Genomic DNA, 23,460 nt, shown 5'->3' on the forward strand with positions numbered 1-23,460 from the left:
ATGATGTTTTTACATATAGGCTTTCACTTGAATATGGCCATACAGTATTAAGCCGTGCATCTTCCTCTCCTGCAAATATTTCAAAATGAAAAAACCTTTTTAAACAAGGGAATGGATTCCGTCAACAGAAACGCTGGAGTTCTTTTATTTTGAAAAGGCATACAGAAAGTGTTGCAATCATTTGTTTGTGACATAAATTCATCAGATAAACATTAAAACTCAGGTGAAAGATAATTTTCTCAGTTTATTCTGCTGTGAACCACAATATTTATCTGTCAATGACACAAATGTATTTTCAACACTTCCTTAAAACCGTTTCAAAGTAAAAGCACTCCAGCATTTCACTTTCTGAATCCATTCATTTGATCTAATGGGGCTTTGATTGTTATCGACAGACCGGAAGATGCGCATCTTAATACCGTAGAGTACTGACATTTAGTTTAGTACATAAACCGACTTGTTTTGAAGGAAATGCAGGAGATAAACCAGGACCTCTGTCGCCAGTAGCGGACACACAGCGTGTGCCAAAAACAAGCAACAGACACACAGCTGATCTGCGGCACGACGACAGCCAGAGAGTTCGGGGATCGACAGTGAAGACTGCGAGATCGACCGGTCGATCGCGATCGACGGGTTGTCGACCTCTGTGCAAGAGGTTTCTTCCAGTTGAGGGAGACTTTTCTCTCCATAGTCGCCAAAATGCTTGCTCATTGTGGGAACTTTCTCTACAACCTTTAAGGTCTCGTCCTTACTATGTAGAGTAAATATAATGTATAAAATGTATATTATGTTTGGGCGCTATACAAATAAAATTGAACTGAATTGAATTATTGCTTAATAATCCACACTTGGGTTATTGTGCCACAGATTTGTGTGGATATTAACTGCTGCACTGTAAAGCTCAGTTTCTCTTCCTGTATACATCTTCCAGGTTTTCTGTGACTACCACGGCCACTCTAGAAAGAAGAATGTGTTCCTGTATGGCTGCAGTGTGAAGGAGACTCTCTGGCAGTCTGGATCTGCAGTTGACACTTTAGGATTAAAAGAGGACCCTGGATATAGGGTAAGGCTTATTTCTCTAAAAAATTTTTCACAAATCTTTTATTACTGAGCACTTTACCTTTGCTAAGATAATCCATTCCATCCACCTGGAATGTGAGGCACATCCAGATGCTGATTAAAGACCATGATTTTTGCACCGGTGCGGACACAATAGAACGCTACTCTAAAATGTGCAGTTCTTTCATGCAACAAAATGCCACAGATCCGACAAGTTTTGAGGGAGCGTGCAATTGGCATACTAACTGCAGGAATGTCTACCTGACCTGTTGCACATAACTGAATATTCCAACGTCATTTCTGAGAATTTGGCAGTACATCCAACCGGTCTCGTGAGCGCTTTACTAATGTCAATGTTGTCCCATGGTGGTGGGGTTAGAGTATGCTGCGTCAATGACCACAATTGCTTTTTATTGATGGCAATTTGAGTGCACAGAGATTACGTGATGAGATCCTCATCCCAGTTCTTGCAAGACCTGAATAGTCACCAGACATGTCACCTATTCATCATGTTTGGATCGACGTGTACAACAGCGGGTTCCAATTCCTGCCAATATCTAGCAACTTCGCATAATTCAAAGTTCAGTTCATGCAGATGAAAATGAACTAGTTCACGTTTATAGTAAATTTTTTACAATTTTGAACTAAGTTCACAGTTCCAAAAATGAACTAGTTCACGTTCACTTGTTCAATTTTTTATTGGGATGATTTAGATGACAAACGTACGGTCATGTGTGTTGGGCCATGGTTCTTTGTGAAACCACACTTCGGCCTACATGTTCAGTCAAAGCCTGAAGCCGCATGTTCTTCCAAGACTCAGTCTACCAGGGGCCATCAAAAACCAGAGCAAGGAACTCAGTCTCCCAGGGAGCATCAGAGGTGTGGAAACCCCCCCAGGGACACAGGTTTCAACTCCCATTGGTCACTCTGGACCCCATGACCTGTGAGGTCACCGGGCCAATATAAAGTCAGGTCTCCCCCTCTTCTGCCTTTTTCTACACTCCCTCAACGGAGAGAAGGCTGTCGAGCCTCTTCCTGCCTCTTCCTACGATCCTTCCACAGGAGGGAAGGCTGTCGAGCCTCTTCTCCAGCTCACATCTTCTCTTCCCATCCAACTCTTCGAGAGGAGCACAAAGGTGCAGCTTCCAGCTCATCTCAGCAAGGAAACCTCCTCGCCCTCCAAGCTCTACCAACCCTTCAAGCAGCGACTCGATGTCCTGCTTGAAAACTTCAACCAGCAACTGAGCTACACAGCTCAACAGAAACCAGCAAGACGACACAAAACTGAGAACTGCACAGCAACTTCCTTTTTCCCCTTTCCACAGACGGGTAACACAACTGGGCTTAATAATTATACTAGGCTAAGCAAGACTGTTTCTTCGATTCTGTGTGAGGTTTATAAGTTTGATTTGTGGTGTTGTGATATTTTGGGTACAAGTTATTGAGAAAGTAATGTTAGTCTGTTATGCTCTTCAACATTTTTGGCGTCCCTGGGTGGGCAGAGTACAGTTGGTAAAAATTCATAATTATGCAACATTAATTTTTTTTTTCTCTTCCATTTTTGGCTAACATAAATGGTGCCCCCATGTGAGGCAGAGTACAGTTGAAAAATTCATAATTATGCAATATTAATTTGTTTTCATTTTTGGCCAACGCCAGAAATAGGTGGAATTTTGAATTTTCAGTCAAGCCAAAGGTTTGAATTCAGTTCCACTAGTCTGCCACCGGAGTAGACATTCAACCGTACTTACAAACAAGTGCATTGTGGTGAAATTTAATTTATTCATAAATTAAATGTTTATTAATAATTAATTATTCATAACTACCACTTTAAGTCCTCATAGTGTTACGCTAAAAGATTGCTATCTTTGCTAATAACTCCAGTTGAATATTCGTTGTTGAAATTTTAAGAATTTCTTTTAACATTTGAATATCACATATTCAATGTTAACTGGTCAAGCTGTGAAATTTCCTGTAACTGTCAAGTGCTTTTGAATTAAGACATAGCGTGCCACCGGCCCTATGTAACAGAGCTTGTACCTGGCTGTTACTGCCAAGCATATCAGCCCAAGTTGGATTAAGAGAACCTGAGAAAGAGCCACAGCGTGCTTCCAGCCCTGTGAATTTATAGAACCTCTAACTGTTACTGCCCTGCATATCAGTTAGTGATTCAAAGTTTGGTGAACTGTTTAACCCACCATAGTTTTGGTTGGGCTAGTGTACGATCAAATCCACACTACAAGGTGTCTGCCAGTGCAACACCAAAGCCAACCACACTGCTTTTTGATTTATAAACTTGTAAATCTAATCCTTCAATTTCAGACCCAACAATGGAGAACCCCTGTGTAGAACAATTTGTTTCTTCCATAGCACAGAGCCTGACCCCTGGCTATCCTGAATTCATCAGCAAGTTGAACTTCAGTGAGTGTAATAAAGAAATAGATTCTCTACTTAACGACAGGTGTGATGCACAAACAGCATCAAAGGGTCCATTGTTGAGATGTATGATTCTAAATTTCCACAGGCAAATCAACCTCGCCTGTCAGAGCAAAGCAGCTGTGGAACAGGAGGTAAATGCCCTAAGAGCGCAAAATGCTTTTCTTTTCCGGGAGGTTCAAACTGCAAGTAAGAAAGCCCTGCACTATTTAGAAGACCTGCACTCAGCAGAGTCAGATCTCTATTCACACAAGGAGGAATTGTTAAAACTTAGATTAGAAGGCCCGGCCTTACATCAGTTTTTGAACCAATGTGATTCTGGTTATTCCGATTCACACTCCTCCAATAGTGTACGGTTAACTCCCTCTTCACTCCCAAGATGGGACAGAATCCCATCCGACCCCAAGTCTTTGGGAATTAAGTCACCTCCTGATCCTCCACTGACAGGAAGAGGTAACAGCTTCCTAACTTCCCATCTCTCTGACTCTGACGCTGACATTGATGACATATGTAGTTTATCCTCAAGAATACATCGTGCCTCATATACTTCTGGTCCACTGATGCATGACACATTTTTCCGTGCACAACTCTCCAAAGGGGGGACTTCAACATTCAAGAATGTTTTAGCACCTCCCCCTCAACCAGAGAGACCTGTAGCAGGTGATGCACGTGCCCGGACCTCAGTGTCCTCGCTTTGATTTGCTTGAGTTTCTAGCTAAAGATATTGAACAATTTGATCCAGACAACTGTGATAACAATATTGATAATTACTTTAGAGAACTAGATCTCAGCTTAAGTGATGTGCCAAATGCAACAGAAAGAGAAAAGGTTAGACTCGTGTTAAAAACCAGCTCTACAGCTGTTCACAAGTTAATTCAGTCACTTCCTTCGAGTGTCACAAATAACTACACAGAGCTCCGTCAAGCACTAGTCGAGGAATTCTCTTCTACTGCTGACGAGATAACATCCATTGTTACAGCATCCCAAATTAAACATTCACGTCGCGAAAATCCCAAGGATTATTTTCGACGTTTAAGGCATGTTTATTTTCAGGGAAAGAACGCACCAGGCCTAGAAGAACATCCCACCTTCAAGTCCTTGTTCTTACGTAACTTACATCCATGTATACGCACACATGTTGTACTGATGACACAGCAAGGAAAACCTTCAATGCAGCAGATCAGGAAGATGACACAGGTGGCTTGGGAAACTGTTATCACTTTCAAGGCTACAGTAGGTGCAACCGAGTCCGTCAAAACAAACAGCACGGTGCAAAATTCATCCGCTGCCTCAAAACTTCACCCTCAAAACAAAACGAAGGGGGGTGACAGAAGGCAGCGTAGGGACACAGAGCGTATCCGCCATGTCCACCAACTTCCCAGAGATAGGCATTCCCACAGTAGAAGCTGTAGGAAGCCATACTCTGAAATTCTGGCCCAGACAACTTACCACTACTCAGAAGATGACGACAGCGTCTCTGAGTACAGTTTAAAATATGGTTATGACCGAGCACACAGTGACAGCGCCTCTGAAGTCCTCCTGGACTCTGGCTCCCCAGAGCGTTACGGCCCTGAGCCACGACACAGGTGATCCAGAGCTCGTTTCGCACGGCCATAACCAACACAGTGAACCCCTGTACTGACAGTCAGTATTAAGTTTCTTGCAGTTAATAGGAAAACTGTTTTGTTAGCAACAGCAGCAAACTTCAAAACCTAAATTCTGATTGAACTTATATACCACTGCCAACTTTGTAAATATGTTTGGATTGACTACTTTTCATTTCATAATAATGAAGTCCATACCACACATGTTAGGACATTAGCATATTCTTACAGGAACAATGATACAGTCATTTGGATTTTGAGACTTTGAAAAATTATGACAACCTTCCGCAGAAAAACCTGCTGAAGATTAAAATTGTTAAGTCTAACAGATCAGACTGAGTACTACATTGTGTAGGATTCCATGAGTGAACAAAACTCTTGGACATTCCAAAAATGACCTTATCATTGTACGTGCCACTCTCTCTGCATCTTATCTTACAATTTACAATGTCTTATTTTTTTCCTTTTTCTCCCTAACCTAGTGAAGAGCACCGGTTATTCATATTGTACTGTCATTGTAATCTGAATTATTTGTCTAATTTGAATCTGGCTTAGCCAAACTAGATAGTATACACAAATGCCCAGATGTTACAATCCAAATGAACTGACAATTGACTTTTCCAGCTTTGGACTAAACATGTTCAAGTTCGCCCTCAGGAACCCACGTCAGGTGCGATCCTGAGAACGAAGGGGGGATGTTGGGCCATGGTTTTGTGTGAAACCACACTTCGGCCTACATGTGCCATCAAAGCCTGAAGCTGCATGTTCCTCCAAGACTCAGTCTCCTAGGGGACATCAAAAACCAGAGCAAGGAACTCAGTCTCCCAGGGAGCATCAGAGGTGTGAAACCCCCCCCAGGGACACAGGTTTCAACTCCCATTGGTCACTCTGGACCCCATGACCTGTGAGGTCACCGGGCCAATATAAAGTCAGGTCTCCCCCTCTTCTGCCTTTTTCTACACTCCCTCAACGGAGAGAAGGCTGTCGAGCCTCTTCCTGCCTCTTCCCACAATCCTTCCACAGGAGGGAAGGCTGTCGAGCCTCTTTCCCTGCATCGCCGAGGGAAGAAGCCTCTTCTCCAGCTCACATCTTCTCTTCCCATCCAACTCTTCGAGAGGAGCACAAAGGTGCAGCTTCCAGCTCATCTCACCAAGGAAACCTCCTCGCCCTCCAAGCTCTACTCGATGTCCTGCTTGAAAACTTCAACCAGCAACTGAGCTACACAGCTCAACAGAAACCAGCAAGACGACACAAAACTGAGAACTGCACAGCAACTTCCTTTTTCCCCTTTCCGCGGACGGGTAACACAACTGGGCTTGATAATTATACTAGGCTAAGCAAGACTGTTTATTCGATTCTGTGTGAGGTTTATAAGTTTGATTTGTGGTATTGTGATATTTTGGGTACAAGTTATTGAGAAAGTAATGTTAGTCTGTTATGCTCTTCACAGTCTTTCGTTGCTTCCAATCTAGTAACTTCCTCTAATTTGGCACACACACAGACACACGCATAACTCTTCACCTCATTATCTCTACAGGTCGTAAACATTCCAATAGGTGGGGGAAGGGTGTTATCTCTTTGGCCAGCCACCATCTTGAAAGCACGCTGACTCACACAGACACACACACATGTATACACACATACCTATCTTTGTTTAGACCGTTAGTAATTTGTGTTTTTATACTTTATTATATTCATAATAAATGTTTTCTTTCACAAATGTTTTTCATTAATGTTGCATAAGTGAATTTTGCCAACCTCTACACTGTCAAGAACTCCATATCCTTCAACTTAGCTAACTATCTATATGGTAATTTTGGTTATAGTTATTAATTTAATTGTTAATCAGAGTTCCAAATTTGTAGTTAGTACCTTTATGAGACTTAATCAATAAATTGGCTATCTTTTCCCTTCCTTTGAAAGGTGGTGCCCCGAGGTAACTTTGATCAATTAAAGTTATTATTTAATATTAATAATAAAATATTAATATTTTATATTTTATTTTGATATCCAAATTTATTGAATACAGGAAAGGCACACCATTTAATGGTATCACGTTTAATGCATTATGGCACAACATGTGTTTAGTTATTAATGTTTTAGGATCATGTATGCGTGTCGCTTTGGTCATTTTAACACTGAGTCCTGACTATGTGTCACGTCCCGGTTAATGTACTGAGCGCGCACAAAATGTTGACGAGTCATTTTTCTTTATATTTAAATGCAGCCTCATAAACTCTGCAGTGAATCAAACAAACACTAAGTAAACTTGATGTACTGATCAGGTCCTGATAACTAGTGATGAGTGTTTATGAGTTAAAGTGAGAGCAGAGTGGAGGAGGACACAGAAACTCCAGCTCGGTACAAATCAACTGCAGATTCTGCTCTGATCATGAAGCAGCAGCGCTGATTGTTTAGCAGCTGTGACCAGAGAGAAAGTCTGTGTTTTCACTGTTTGTTTCCACTGTTCTTCAACAAAGTCACTTACCGGCTGCGCCAGGTAAACGAGCTCTGATCTCACTGTGTGTGGCGCCCTGAGCGAGTGAGTGGGGACGGAGCCCCGGGGCTTGTGTGTGTGTGCACATTTTCGCCCGCTCCTGGTATTTCACATGATGGCCTGATAGATGATAATTTTATAAAATGAACGTGAACATGAGTGACGTTCACTCTCGCTGGAGTGAACGTCACTCACGTTCACGTTCATCATATGAAAACTGATTTGTTCAGTTCATCGTCAAAAATATGAACAAGTTCAATGAACACTTTCATGCACAACACTGACAATCAATAACCTAATTAGCTCTATGTGAATGTGTCGCACTGCGTGAGGCATATGCCAGTCATACCAGATACTGACTTGTTTTTTCCCCACTTCCAAAAAATACCCTATGTGAAACTGAAACTCAGTGCCTAAAAATGGCCTTTTATTGTGACTAGTCCAAGGCACATCTGCGTAATAATCATGGTTTATAATCCACATCTTTTGATATGCCACACCCTCAGGGGGAGGGATTATTTTGGTAAAGGTGAGGTGCTCACTTACACAGATTTGACCAAATTTGAGAGAAAATAGCTCTTTGTGTTTGTTTGTATTTTTGTTGAGTGTACTACTTTGTCAGGCAGTCTCTCTCTCTCTCTTTCTCTCTCTCTCTCTCTCTCTCTCTTTCTCCCTCTTGCTTTCCTAAATTAAAATTAAAAGAGGCTTTGCTAGCATGACCGTAGTGAATGTAAGTATGTTTGTATGTGTTCTTGTTACGGTAAGAGGTGAATAGGTTAGGGTTAGGATAAATGGAAGTCAATAACAAATCCTTACAAGGTTACCTGGCAAACGTGTGTGTGTGTGTGTGTGTGTGTGTGTGTGTGTGTGTGTGTGTGTGTGTGTGTGTGTGTGTGTGTGTGTGTGTGTGTGCGTGTGCTGGGTTGGGTGTAGGCAGGGGTGGATACCCTTAAAGAATATTTGGGTATTCTTTAAGGGTAATATTTGAGTCTGCCATGTTGCACAATCATGTGTCATTAATTTACAGGAATCCTGAATGGACTAAGCAAACATAGGGCCTTTAAAATGTTTAGTTATCTGAAGGCCACCACTGGTTCTCCAACATTCTTGGAAAGATATTTGGGAATTTGTATTCAAGGTTAGGTTCACGATTTGATGCCACTAATTCCGAGGTCACACAACTCAGATTTTAACACAATTTTCCACTCGCTAACAGATGTTGGAACTCCTCAAGAACCCTAGATCCGAGGCAAACCAGTGTTCTATTTGCAATGGCTATGTGCAAACTCTTCAAATTCAAGAAACTTGCAGACACGTCGCCTCCTCCTCCGATCAGATTTCTAGCACGCTATCTAGATGGATAGGTGGCAACTGCAGCCAATCAGAGGGCAGCACAGGGTGAAAGAGGTACATGTAGTGGTGAGGTGTCCCCTTGACTTTTGCATATTGCTTAATTATACAACTTTAGAAATTAATTCAGTGTTTATTTGAAACTAATAATAAATAAATATGACAAACCTGTGAGCAGAATGACACAGAAGAGCAGGAGGATGATTTAAAGGTTTTTATCCCATTTCTATTTAAAATTGTGGTATTTAAGTTTGAGAGCAGGACTTCTGATTTCACATTCCTCTGCTCTAAGATTTTTTTGTCTTTCAAAATTCTCCAACCATTGGAAAGGTCCCGCCCTCGCTAAGGGTGTATTAGCTTTACTTAGTCTCATACGGTCAGATACTTTAACGGGGTTCATGCACTCCCGCTCACCATGGCTTTTTTACATGTGCTTCCCTTGCTTCTTTTTAAACTTATTTAGTGAAATTTATTGTATATACAAGTGTCTGTATCTTTTACTATAATAGCTTGTAAAGTCGTATAGCACATCAGCTGTTCGTCAGAGTGCTTGAAGGAAAATTGACATCTTCATGGAGCAGAAGTCCATCTGTTCCCTGGTCAACATGAAGCGGCAAAATCAAGGATCTCAAGTAAGGTTTTAATTCTATTCTTATAGTGCCAATTTTGAAACAGACTTTCTTGTGATGTTGTTTTATTCCATACTATGTTCGCTGTCAAGGATGTTAAGATTTAGCCACGTCAGCTCATGCTTATTGGCAGCTGCACAGGACAGCTGCTAACAAACCGCCACTTAGTAGGCTACGTCCACTCACAACCATGGTCTGCCCAGATTTAGCTAGTCATAAATTTTGCTTGTAGTTCCACTTCTGTGATGGAAATCTGAAAATACAAGAGGCTGGAACACCAAATTTGTCTTTGTGTATTTTAATAGGGGCTTTTTGCAGAAAGGATCAACACACAGAGTCACAGGGATCTCAGAGTGTTGATGGAGAACAGTCAAATGCAAGGATCTTATATAGAAGAACTAAGGCTGTTTGTCTGAGCCAGTCAGACTGGTTCTGTAGGCGCAGTTTGAGACAGGAATTAAGACACAGGAAACTGATTTGCATACGTTTCCATTAGGTTCCTGGACAGTCAATAAGTAATAGAAAGGTCATAAAGGTATTTAGAAATATCATATAGGTTTCAGGTCACAAACAGTTCAGGTCATAAAAGTCTCAAACAGGTATGCAAAAAGTTACTTTTCAACTACAAAATAGTTTTCCACCAGACTTGGTTTTTTTTCACTACACTTCCAAGCTTAAACTGTATGTATCATGCTGAAAAGTGCTCTATATTCAGCCTTGCTAGCATGAGGCATCGGTAATAAGAACTTAGCTCTGTCGATTGAGTGTCTCAAGTCTTGCTGCAGTGATATAGTTGTATAATTTATTTATTTGTCGGTGGTGTCCTGTTGACTAATGCTGAATGTTGTTGTTATGAACCACAGAAGTGGCCAGGTACCACTCCTTGGCATAAAATGATTCTCACTGGTACTGGTAGTACTGTGCCACTAAATTTAACTTGTTTAGCATATTGCGGAGCTGATTATATATTGCTCATAAGTGCCATATTGCTGTGTGTAACTAAAAACTGATGTTAATGATTGTGTACATTTGTATTATTTGTGTCACATATAGATTCTCAGTGGTATGGCACTGCTATTTCACTTGCATAAGGTGAGGGCAAAACAGCATTTCTCTATTTCCATTTAGATATATCATTTCCCGCAGCTTTAGACATGAAAACAACCTCTTCTTTAATCCTTAAAAAAATCTAATAAAGCATTTAGTTTGATTTGAAACAATTAAGGACATAAAATGTTTTAAAAGTCTTATTTTTTATTTGTGAGAGGTCATACATTTTGAGATGATGTGTAGACTAACTGAAACATGTCTAAATACAGTTATCTAATCTACATATATTTACTTCAGGCCTGAAAGTTTTCCAACCTGAAAACAAAACTTACCTGAATCATTTAAATCTATCCTAATTATTTGAGAGGGGGTTTGTAGACATGCCCATTTTAGACTTGTAATGGAACGGAGGCTATACAAGACCAATCAGTGAGCATTTATTTGGAAAATCTGTGAAAATAACACCAAATGCATGTTTTATGACCAATGTATGGGATTAAGACCTTAGTCCCAGTAAAAAAACACTGCTGCATATGATGCTGGGGAGACACATAGTCCCACTGACTGACTCTGCTGACCACTTCAAGGTAAATTAAGTCAACCTGGGTTAATAAGCCGCTTGTTTTTGTAACAAACTAACTTTGACAATTGAAAATACACAATGTAGCCTGAACAATTAAACAAATTCTACCTAAAATTTGGTGTAGTTACCAAATACACTCGGAAATCTTCCAAACATAGTATATGGATGAGGGGTGTACTTCTATCATACAATGTTGTGTGTTGTGTTTTGTACAGATTTCTGTTCTGACCAGTCAGTACCTAAAACTTGAGAATTTATCCAAAGGGTGGCTGCTGTATGAAGCCCTTGGTTTTGTATATATCAAAGAAGTTATTGACTGAATCTAAAAAGCTGTGCCCTGAATCATTTATTTAGGTTTTTAGTCTTCATTTATTCACATATTGCTACTTTTAGGTGGATCAGGACAATAAAATTTCAGTTATTCCCCCAGAAGCTGAAAGTTATATTGCCCATTTTTTTAAAACAGTGACCGGTGGAGGATAGAACACATCTACATCTTTCCACTCTTGGATGAATTAGATAAATCCCTTCTTCCTCCAGATGGACATAAATTCCAAAAGATGCTGAAGGTAATTTGTAGTGTCTGTAAATCTAGTCATTGCAAGTAATGGCTGTGCATGTGAAGTCCTGTGTGGTCGAGACATCATCAGGGGGATGACATAGATCTTCGTAAAGAGGTTATTCAAAATTAAAACAGCTTTTGAGTTTTTTCATCATATGATTAAAGAAATATTTTTAAAGTGTAACTGCCAATATCTTTTCTTTTGTCTTCCCCTCATGTGACAATTGTTGCTAAGTTCATTCTAGCTGAATCTCCGCCAGGGACTGGTGATACCACACTAAGCACAACCATGAGACCAAATTTGGGAATAGAAAAAATGTCATACAAGCACGATGAAGATAAAATTATGATGCAATTATGTAATGAACTCAGGAGAACACACTACTTTTGTATTCAGGCTACCTGTCCAATATGCCAGATGAAATACCCACTGGATTATGTACAAACCCATGCCAGCTCATGTGGAGATAGGTGAGAACAGACACATCATTTTTACTCAGTAAAATTATTTCCTATGGAGAATTAAGGACAAGGTCAAATCAAATTTGGACTGAAAAGATTGTGTGCTATTAGTATATATGCATACACGTATATACACGTGTGTGTATATATATATATACACACACACACACATATGTATATATGTGCATGTATATATACATATACATGACATTAATTAAGCGTTCCAACTACAATCTGAATAGATAGTACAAATTGGTAATTTGTTATCTTTGTGTAAATATGTTGACAGTCTAGAGGGAATTCCTTCTAGGCAAGAGGATGTCTCTAAATCAACTCAACATTATTTGAGAGGTATGTTTTCAGTTAACATATTTAATGTTTAAATTCTCTGATTTAATGTACAGAATCTGATACAGCAGGCATTGTTGAAAAACAAATGCATCGCTTATGCATCGTCTGTATTTACATTTTTCAAGTTGTTATTGTATGTAATGCTAAGTATAAATGTAGAAATATTGAAGTCATTAATGGTTTGAAATAAAATATTTTAGAAATACATGTTTTTGTAAAACCTTTTCTGTTAAAATCTAATGCATTGATAATTTTGTAACTATTTAAGGTTGCATGCACCACAGTCATCCTGACCAAATGGATATAAAACGACTTTGCTATTTACATGGCTCTTTGTGAGCTTGTGACCTTTGGGATGATCAAGTTTGATGACCCTTCAGACAATTACAGGGAATTGGAAATCAACCTTCACAAATGCCATACAAGGTCTGATACACACCTTTAATGAAGACTTTGACCTTAATATTAAGTGGTTAGGCCCCCCGTCATTAGAACAGATAAGGAGAATCAGAGCTGTTTATGTCAGTGACCCAACTGCTGTGCTCAGGATGGTGCGATGGCGAGGAGTGCCATGGTTCGCCTGAAAAAATTGACAAAGCTCTTCTTGACAAACCTGAGAGGTTTTACCAAGATTGGCAATAAATATACCCTCAAATTGAGAGAACTTGGTGATCTCTTGAGGGAGTTGGAGCCAGCAAAACTGGAGGGTTATTTACCTGGGCTTGCCTACTTGGGATACATCTTTGGGTGTTACTGCATAAACTTCTGTCTGGGCTTCAAGAGAAATGGATGACACAAGGCAGTTTGTACAAGCTTCAAAACCAAGTCCACGATTGTCATTCCTCACAGATTTTGTCTGCAGAGAGGCCGTAATTAAGGTTGTCTTGGGTTGCCTGTAGATGCTTATTAATTTTCATAAGCAAACTAAAAATGATAAAGTATGTGTAAAATAATGTAGCGATCGGTAAGCCGGTCGCTCTAATTGGACAGCATATTGCAAAGGCTCATGGGACTGTTAAGTGTTTTGGTGAAATATAGCTGTTTTGGCTGCTATTTAGTTAATCTTCTGACTTATTTCATGAGGTTTTATGTTAATTAAATTCACTTATGCAACCATTGTGACTATGAGGTGTGGTGTCTGTGATGGGGTTCAGTCACTGTTCATCTGTGAAGTGTTCACCTTCATGAACATTTTGCTACTGTATAAAAAAACAATAGATAAATGAGGTCATTCATGGTGTGAAGAAAATAGTAACTTTTGTGTGGCTTGAGTCGAGTGCAGTGTAATGGTGGTGCTGCTATGAGTGGGGGGTATGAGTGGATGGTCATGTGCAGTGGTGATGCTGTTTTGTTTGGGAGTGTGTGGGGGAGTCTGGCTGCAAGTTGAGAAGTGTGACAGTATTTCACAGAGGAAGCACGCACATTGATTCTGAGCAGATACGAGGGTACTGTTGACATGTGAAACTGTGACAGCAAACAAAGTCAGGAGGTTTTTTAAATGACATTTCTGTCTGAGTTAATTCATAAGAGAAGTGTTTTTTTTGGTCACATGTTCTCTAGAATCTGTCATGTCATGACATGTGAAAACATATTGAATTATGAAATGACTTGAACATGGTCTGTAAAGCACTTTGAGTGGTCATCAAGACTAGAAATGTATAAATACACACTGTTAATACTATTAAAAATGTAAAAAAAAGAATAAATTCCCAGTCCAGTTCCACAGCTCCTCCTGTATCCATGTCCTCTCTTTGTCACTCCAATGCCACTTGACACGCCACCCACGCCGACCTGCGGTGATCCGTGGCCATCGGATCTGTGGGAGAAAGGGAGATAGAGAGCGAATAGTGTGTTCCCCACTGCTACACCCCCTAGCTCCAAGCCTTTCTTGCTGTGCCAGCCTGTCAGAGACTACTCATGGTTTTCCTGAGTGGCAAGTATCCAGCTGTCTGCTCTGTATGGATATAATGCAATGAGATTTTGAGCGTAACAGTAAACCAAAACACCGAGAAACAACATGGGATAAAGCTCTGTAGAGTTGAGTGATCTCTACACATTGCTGTAAGCAACGACAAAAATCATAAAATATCGCTGTTTTCTTACAATTCATTGTGATTAGCCAATTTAGTCTATCTGTAATTTGGTAATAAGGTGTGTTTGACAGATAATAGCTGCCAGCTTGTCCCAAGGACGACGAATTAATTGATTATATTTTAGTTACTGGCTGTGTCATGGCCCAATTCAGTTTATGCGTGTTAAGATTATGTAGCAATCTACATAATCTTAACACAGAGAATCATTTAAGCTTTCCAGTGCATCATCGAGGTGTGCACATTATTAAAGTATAACAATATGTAAATTCCTTAAATTGAGTCCTGATTAAACTGAACAATATCAGACACTGTGTGGTTGATATATGCAGTAAGAGCACAATCAAACTGATACTACCTGGTTTTAGATAGTTCTGCTTCATGCTAAAACTATTTGTTACAAACCTGTCTCAAGGCTGTAATAAAGGAGGGGGTCCACAGAGTGTTAGCAGGGAAAGTGATCATTGAACAAAACGTGCATCAAAATCAAAAGGAACGATGTAACATGTCGGTAATGTAGCGTGTGTGGGTGACAGCCCCTCTGGAACTCCAGGAAGGGAGGATACTGAAGAGAAAGAGCAACAGATTAGCAAGGCCGTCACAAAAGGTGGAGTAAGTTGAACGATCAGTCTCTAAAAAGATGAAAAAGTACAAAATCATTGACTCTAGTAATGACAACACCACTATGAAGTCTGCATGCTCAACAAAAGGAGGCCAGTATAATATACAGGACTGCAACAACTAATCGATTTAATCAATCATAAAAAAAGTTGGCAACTAATCGATGAGTCGGATCTGTTTTAATGTACGGCACACACACAAACATTGCCGCAACGTCTCCTGAGGCAGTAAACAAGCCAATCCTGTGTCTTGTGTAGATCAAGTGAACGAGGTCTCCTGTCTGGTAAAAACATTTGGTCCAAAAAAGTGTGGGAACACTTTACATTAAAGCTTTAAAGAAGGCTGTTAGCTGCTAAATGTGCAAAGCTGATTTCAACTGTCACAGGAGCACAACATCACTGTAGTATGTGTGGCAAACGAAGTGAAGTTTGTGATTGATTAGTTTAACATTTAACCGGTACAATCACGGGGAAGCCAATAACGCCACCCTGGGGTATTAATCCAGGGAATATTAATTACTTTCAACCAATACTAATAACCATAAGGCACTCAGGTTCAGTATACTAAAGAGCGTGAGACGTGGTTCCATCCAAAAGTAATACTTTTATTTCCAATCACAATTTAAATCATTAAAAGAGGAGCCATCACACCATTCACACGTAGGAAGGGGGAGGAATGATCCAGGGCTGAGGCTTACCAGTGGAGAGCTAGTGAAGGAGGAGTGGTATCACAAAGAGAGTTACCCCAATCACACGTGCACACATGTCCTCACACAACACACACATGCAATAGTGGAAAAGCAGATTAGGGGTGTATGGCACAGCACACAGGAGGGGGACACCGCTACCAAAGACACCAGCCTCCACCACCTTAGGCTCTAAGCTCCGGTAAAATATAAGGGAAACACACACACGCATCAGTACGGCTCCACACAGTTCAAAGAAACAAAAGTAAAGAAACAATCCCTCCAAACCTTGTTTGGAGGGAGGGGAAAGGCCAAGTGTTAGGGCTGTACAGTCCTCGAGACCGACAGAAGTGCAATAGATGCCATGTGTAATGGAGAACATCAGAGAGATAAGGGTATTTGCAGCATTGATTAGAATAAAAAGTTTGTAGCATAATGGAAGGTAAATGAATTGATGAATTATTGTCAGTAATGGTATCTGAGTAGACATATTGTGTATAACGCAGTCTTGTTGTAATCATAGTCCACGGTCAGCAGCCACCACGATCAGGATCCACCATCACGATCGGATGCCACCTTAGTCCACAATCCATCGTCATGATCCAGTGCCGCTATCAGGATCCACCATCAGCTGCCACCTCGATCATAGTCCACCACCACTATCAGATGCCAACATGATACAGGATCTGCCATTACAATAATCAGAATCTCTGATTCGCGATCCACCATCGTAATGCAAGGTGTGGCCGCAGCCGTGGCCCTGGATCTGCGAACGATAAGGCATAGGGACTCATAGGGAAGAAGTCAAGTCTTCTTGATACTAGAAGATACTAGACTTTGTTACTAGACTTGTAACATGTATTGATGTATTGAGACATTCATTTATTTGATGTGATAAGGGGGAGAAGAGGAAAGAGAAGCTGGGAAGAGAAGCTCCATGTGTGTACCAGCTCTAACTTAAGGCTTTATCCAAAAGGAAGGTTTAAAGCCTAGTCTTAAACATAGAGAGGGTGTCTGCCTCCCGAACTGAAAGTGGGAGATGATTCCACAGGAGAGGAGCTTGATAGCTGAAAGCTCTGGCTCCTACTCTACTTTTAGAGACTTTAGGGACGAGAAGTAAGCCTGAATTCTGGGAGCACAGTGCTCTAGTGGGTTGATATGGTACTATCAGCTCTTTAAAGTATAATGGTGCCATATTATTAAGGGCCTTGTAGGTGAGAAGGAGAATTTTATTTTCTATTCTAGATTTAACCGGAAGCCAGTGTAGTGAAGCTAATACAGGAGAAATGTGGTCTCTTTTCCTGGTTCTTGTCAGGACACGTGCTGCGGCATTTTGGACAAGCTGCAGAGTCTTTAATGACTTACTGCTGGAGCCTGATAATAAGGACTTACAATAATCAAGTCTGGATGTGACAAAGGCGTGGACACATTTTCTGCATCTTTTTGAGACATGTTGGAGCTGTTACATATGTGAAAGAAGGCGGTCCTAGAAATTAGTTTTACGTGAGATTTAAAGGACAAATCGGGATCAAAGATTACTCCTAATTCCTGACTGTTTCATTGGAAGCAAGGCAATGTCATCTAGCGCAGCTATATCATTAGACAATGTATCTCTAAGGTGTTTAGGGCCAAGTATTAGAACCTCTGTTTTATCTGAGTTTAATAAGAGAAAATTGCGGGTCATCCAGGTTTTTATGTCCTTGAGACATGCTTGGAGTTTAGTTAATTGATTACACTGTTCTGGTTTCATTGACAAGTATAACTGGGTGTCATCCGCATAGCAGTAGAAATTAACAGAGTGTGTCCTGATAATGTTTCCTAGTGGAAGCATATATAATGAGAATAAAATTAGCCCTGTGGAACACCGTGGTTAACTTTGGTGCGCACAGATGACTCATCATTAATTTGCACAAATTGGAATCGATCTGAAAAATATGATTTAATCCAGTTTAGGGCGGTTCCTTTAATGCTAATTAACTGTTCTAGTCTCTGTAATAAAATGTGATGATCAAAAGTGTTGAATGCTGCACTAAGATCTAACAGAACAAGGACAGACACAAACCCCTGATCTGAAGCTATTAGGTCATTAGTGACTCTTGCCAAGGCTGTCTCCGTGATGTGATTGGCTCTAAACCCCGACTGAAAGTCTTCATATACATTACTTTCCTGGAGAAACTCACACAGGTGATTGGCTACAACCTTCTCAAGGTTTTTAGACAGGAAGGGGAGGTTAGATATCGGTCTGTAGTTGGCTAAAACCTCAGAGTCTAGGGTGGATTTTTTGAGAAGGGGTTTGATTACAGCTAGTTTAAAGGACTGTGGTACATATCCTGATGATAATGACAGATTTATTGTGTTCAGTAACGTACTATCAATTAGGGGCAGAATTTCTTAAAGTAAATTTGTAGGAATGGGATCTAAGATACAAGTTGTGGGTTTAGAAGATGAGATTATTTTAGTCAGCTGATCAAGGGTGATCAGATATAAACTGTCTAAATAATTGGTAAGATTCTCAGCTGTTCCTGAGATTTCTGTTCTTGATGGGGTGTTAGTGCCAACTGAGGGCAGGAGAGGGTTTATTTTATTTCTAATAGTTAGAATTTTATCATTAAAGAAGGTCATAAAGATATTGCTATACAGGGATGGTGTGACTCTTTGTCAGCCTGGCTACAGTGCTGAAGAGAAACCTGTTTTTTTGTTGTTCTTCTATTAATGTGGAGTAGTAGGCAGCTCTTGCTTTGTGGAGGGCCTTCTTATATGCTTTAACACTATTTTTCCAGGCTAGGAGATTTTCAACGCAGTTGCTGGAGCGCCACTTCCTTTCTAGTTTTCTTGACGCTTGTTTTAATTCATGTGTGATGGAATTATACAAAGGAGCTAATTTACTATGTTTTACACGCTTTTGTAGAGGCGCTATGAAGTCTAATGTTAATCGTAATGAGTTTGCTTTTGACAAGATGGTCAATTTCAGTGGAGCAAGGTTTTTTAAAGAATTCGTTGGTTCGTACAACGTATAGTGCAGGGTTAAATGTAATTGGAATTATTTCGTTAAATTTAGCTACAGCACTATCAGGTAGACATCTAGAAAAGGAATTTTTCATTAATGGCATGTAGTCTGATAATGATAAATCAAAGGTTATTAAATTATGGTCTGATAGAATCGGATTATGTGGAAGTACTATGTTGTGAATATTATACCTTAAGTGTGACACCATTAAATGGTGGGCCTTTGGGAATTCAATGAATTTGGTTAGCAGAAAAATATTGAAAATTAATATTAATAATTTTAATATTAAATATAACTTTAATTGATTAAAGTTACCTCGGGCACCACCCTTCAAATGAAGGGACAAGATAGCCAACTTATTGATTAAGTCTCATGAAAGTACTAACTACAAATTTGGAACTCTGATTAACAATTGAATTAATAACTATAACCAAAATTACCATATAGGTAGTTAGCAAAGTTGAAGGATATGGAGTTCTTGACAGTGTAGAGGTTGGCAAAATTCACACTTATGCAACATTAATAAAGACATTTGTTCAAGAAAAACATTTATTATGAAGATAATAAAAGTATAAAAACACGAACTACTAAAGGTGTACTTACTATATACAGATGTGTATGTAAGTATGCGTTTGTGTGTGTGTATATGTGTGAGTGAGTGTGCTTTCAAAATGGCGGCTGGCAACTATGAAGACAAAAGACCCCCTGGAGTGTTTACACCATCTGGTTGATGTCGCATGTATGTGTTAAGTTTGAGGAGATGTGTGTGTGTGTGTTGGTGCCAGGTTAGAGAAAGTAGTTAGTTGCATGCAAAGAAAAACTGTGAAGAGCATAACATAGCTAACATTAACTTTCAAATAACTTGTTACCAAATATCACATCACAGGAGGGAGTTGCAGTAGTCTAGGCGTGAGATGACCAGAGCCTGGCCCAGAACCTGCACCGCTTTCTGAGTGAGAAGGGGACGTATTCTCTTGATGTTGTGCAGTATGTATCTACACGAGTAGGTTTTTGCAGTAATGTTGGCAGTAAGGGAGAGTTGACTGTCGAGTGTCACACCCAGGTGTCATCTGTGTAGCTGTGGTAGGAAAAGCCATGTGAGTGAATGACAGAGCTGAGAGAGTTGGCGTACAGAGAGGGACCCCAGTAGTGAGAACACAAGGTTCGGACACAGATCCTCTCCAAGTTACCCAGTATGTGCGGTCTTTGAGGTAGGGTGACAGCAGGGAGAGAGCAGAGCCTGAGACACCCAGATCCTGAAGGGAGGAAATAAGGATCTGGTGGTTTACTGTGTCAAATGCAGCAGAAAGGTGTAGAAGGATGACGACAGAGGAGAGAAAGGCTGCTCTAGCAGTGTGCTCAGAGACAGCAATGAGGGCAGTCTCAGTTGAGTGGCTTGCCTTGAAACCAAACTGGTGAGGATCAAGAAGGTTGTTCTGGTGAAGATAGGAGGAGAGTTAATTAAAGATAGCACGCTCTAGTGCTTTGGAAAGAAAGGGAAGACGAGTTCATACTTCAGACGGGTTGAGGGTGGGTTTCTTCAGGAGAGGGTTTACTCTTGCCTCCTTAAGAGAGTTAAGGAAACAGCTAGTTGACAGGAAAGTGTTAATGAGATGGGTGAGAAAAGGAAGAAGGTCGGGAGCAATAGACTGGAGAATGTGAGATGGGATGGGGTCAAGGGGGCAGGTGGTTGGGCGGCCGGAGGTTACCAGGGTATTGCTTTGATATTGATTGATATTGCTTATTAAATCACTCGCTCCCCAGCACCAGAGTCCATTGATAAAAACAGCAAACATGTGTATATGAGTATTTTGGTAATTTCCCCTGTTTAAACGTGTGACTGCCTCAAGGTCTCATTGGCTGCCGAGCACCTAGGTTAAACCATTTTTGTAAGCCCAGAGTTATAGAGGTATAGCAGTAGCAGCTGAATCTACTGTTTAGAAGATTTATCTTACAGAGCATTGAAAAATACAGTGTGAACATGTTGTGGTGTTGAACATGAATTGTTTAGAGCATTGTAATTCACCAGCAACCAAATCATGTAAAATCATATATACTCATCCATTTCATGCTGAGCAACAGTATCTCTTCTAAGATCAAGACTTCTAAAATAATAAGAAAAATTTGTTGCTCTTTATTCTTTTTTCATAATGTTTAAGATTGTTTTTTGCATAAACATAGTTGTAATAATTATATTACATTTCTGTACACAATGTAGTCTAAAATTGTATTAATAAAATGGTTGCATGATCTTGCGCCAGGTTACACCCTGGACAGATCATCAGTCAATAAGAGGGCCAACATACAGAGACAACAGCCATTCACACCAATGTTTAAGAGTGTCTAATAAACCTGCATGTCTTTAGACTGTGAGTAAATAGTACCCAGAGAATACCCATACAGACACAGGGAAAACATCTTCACAGAAAGGCCCTAGTCGGCCATCAGGTTTGAACCCAGAACCAGCTTGCCGTAAGCCGACAGTGCTAACCACGCACCAAACCTTGTGTCAGCAGTGAAAACATCCCTCACATCAACGGGTTGGAAGCTCATGCTGTGTTTCGTGATTAAAGTTGGTGAACGTGCTTTTATTGGATGTGTTCAGCTTCATGTGTCCTCCTCTCACTGCTGGTTAAAGTAAGCGGACGTGATTTTAAAAGACGGGCTCGATGTTCTTGATGATGAGGTTCAGTCATCTGAGAATGGAAACAACTCAAACGCTCATTAGAAAACTGTATAGTTTGTTTATCGTAGTTTCTGTAATGCAAGTGCTATATATCTCTGTGTACTCAACAGATGATCTGTGTGTTGTGATGAGGCAAATCTGGAAAACTAACTTAACGTCTTCATTGTTGAACAACGTGTTGTGCATTTCTTCTCTACTGTCATTTGTGCTTTGTTGGAGCTGTGTCAGTCGAAGGAGTAATTAAAGTCCCCTGTCTAACTATGAGTGTATTCACTGATTGTGTATTTCATGTTCAAACTGATAGTGGTCGTGTTGCATAGTTTGCTATATGTGTGGGATCTGTCACATGTGGTTCTCCCTGAAGTTTCCACGTTTGTTAATAGGTTATTTTTTTGTAGCTTGTCTTTACTCTTGTCAAGGATTAAGGACAGAGGATGTTGCACCTTTGTGATTTAATTCAGATACAATAAAATTAGCGTGTTTTGGTGTGGTTTATGACATCCATCTGTCAGATTTGTATTTGGTTCCCCCCCTCTGGAAGTGAGAGGGGAAGAATGCAATGTCAATTTGTTGAGCATGGGCTTTTGGGCATCAATGCTTATTGACAACCTCTGACTGATCCCTTGTGTTAATCAGACATCTCTTTTGTCAGGCTGAATGTAGTTTTTTTGGAGTACAGATATTCCTTGTTTTTGTGGCCCGTTTTGAAATGGAGGTATTATGGTTTGTAGATAGGGTGTAGGTCAATCTGCTGGTCATTGCATCTGGTTGTCCTCATCTTTGCTCAGAAATGGCCAGTGATTGATACAAAGCAAGGACTGTCCACTACAAATGTTTCACTTTCCCACTGGTGCAGTGCATCAGAAGCAAGTCCTCGTCCAAACTTTGCAAATCATATCAGATTTCAACCTACATTTATATAGCATTATGCCCGTAGATTTTGTAGCAGCAGATGAAGTTGCAATAGGATGGTAAATCCTTGCACACCAATTTTATTCCCTAATCACAGCAAAGTCTACCTGTTATCTTGCTCAAAATTTTTAATATGGCCTCCCGCCTGCTCTTCCCTCTCCCCCGAATATCCGAATATCACAACAGCAGAAAAAAAGAAGGATTTGCTGTTGTGAACACATCCGAGCAGAGAACCTCCTCCTGAGTTGTGCATGTCTGTAAAGGAAAACTGCAAATATGTGTGGGCTTTGTAGATAATTGGCAACATTTTTGGAGGAAACCTGGTCTTGTTCGGAGAGACGGCGTTCATCCTACTTGGGATGGAGCAGCTCTCTTATCTAGGAATATCACCTAGACTACTAGGTCTACTAAATGACAAACCAGAGTTGGGACCAGGAAGCAGAGCTGCAGTGCTAAACACTTCTCTCTAGATCAGTCACACAACCACAAACCCATAGAGATTGTGTCTGTCCACCGTCCCATTAAATTATGTAAATCAAACAATAACAGAGGGAGAATTCTACACAAAAATCTAATACAAATTATCACAACCTCTGCTACAACTCAAGAAACAAAAACTTTTAAATGTGGTCTTTTAAATATAAGATCATTATCATCAAAGGCTATTTTAGTAAATGAACTAATCTCAGATCAAAAAATAGATTTATTGTCCCTCACTGAGACCTGGCTGCATCCTGATGAATATGTCAGCCTAAATTAATCTACTCCCCCCAGTCATGTAAATTCACACGTTCCCTGAGAATTTGGCCGAAGAGTTGGAGTTGCTGCTATTTTTAACTCCAGTCTATCAATTAATCCTAAACCTAAACTAAGCTA

The 23,460-nt window shown here is 40.2% G+C and overlaps 1 protein-coding gene across 5 annotated transcripts in view; it reads left to right on the forward strand.

Moving 5' to 3' along the window:
* The window catches only part of LOC117762746 (cytosolic carboxypeptidase 4), a 169,983-nt gene that overhangs the window by 129,384 nt on the left and 17,139 nt on the right, over positions 1-23,460 (forward strand). For 3 of the 5 annotated variants that reach the window (XM_034587325.1, XM_034587329.1, XM_034587327.1), the window contains one exon: positions 932-1,063. The exons of 1 other annotated variant lie outside the window; for it this stretch is intronic. In XM_034587325.1, the coding sequence (XP_034443216.1) occupies positions 932-1,063 (132 nt within the window). Of the gene's footprint in view, positions 1-931; positions 1,064-23,460 lie in introns of those variants that run through there. One more of the 5 variants, XM_034587330.1, reaches the window with a different exon arrangement.

This window comes from Hippoglossus hippoglossus, chromosome 6 (assembly GCF_009819705.1).
Source record: "Hippoglossus hippoglossus isolate fHipHip1 chromosome 6, fHipHip1.pri, whole genome shotgun sequence".
Classification (NCBI taxonomy): Eukaryota; Metazoa; Chordata; class Actinopteri; order Pleuronectiformes; family Pleuronectidae; genus Hippoglossus; species Hippoglossus hippoglossus.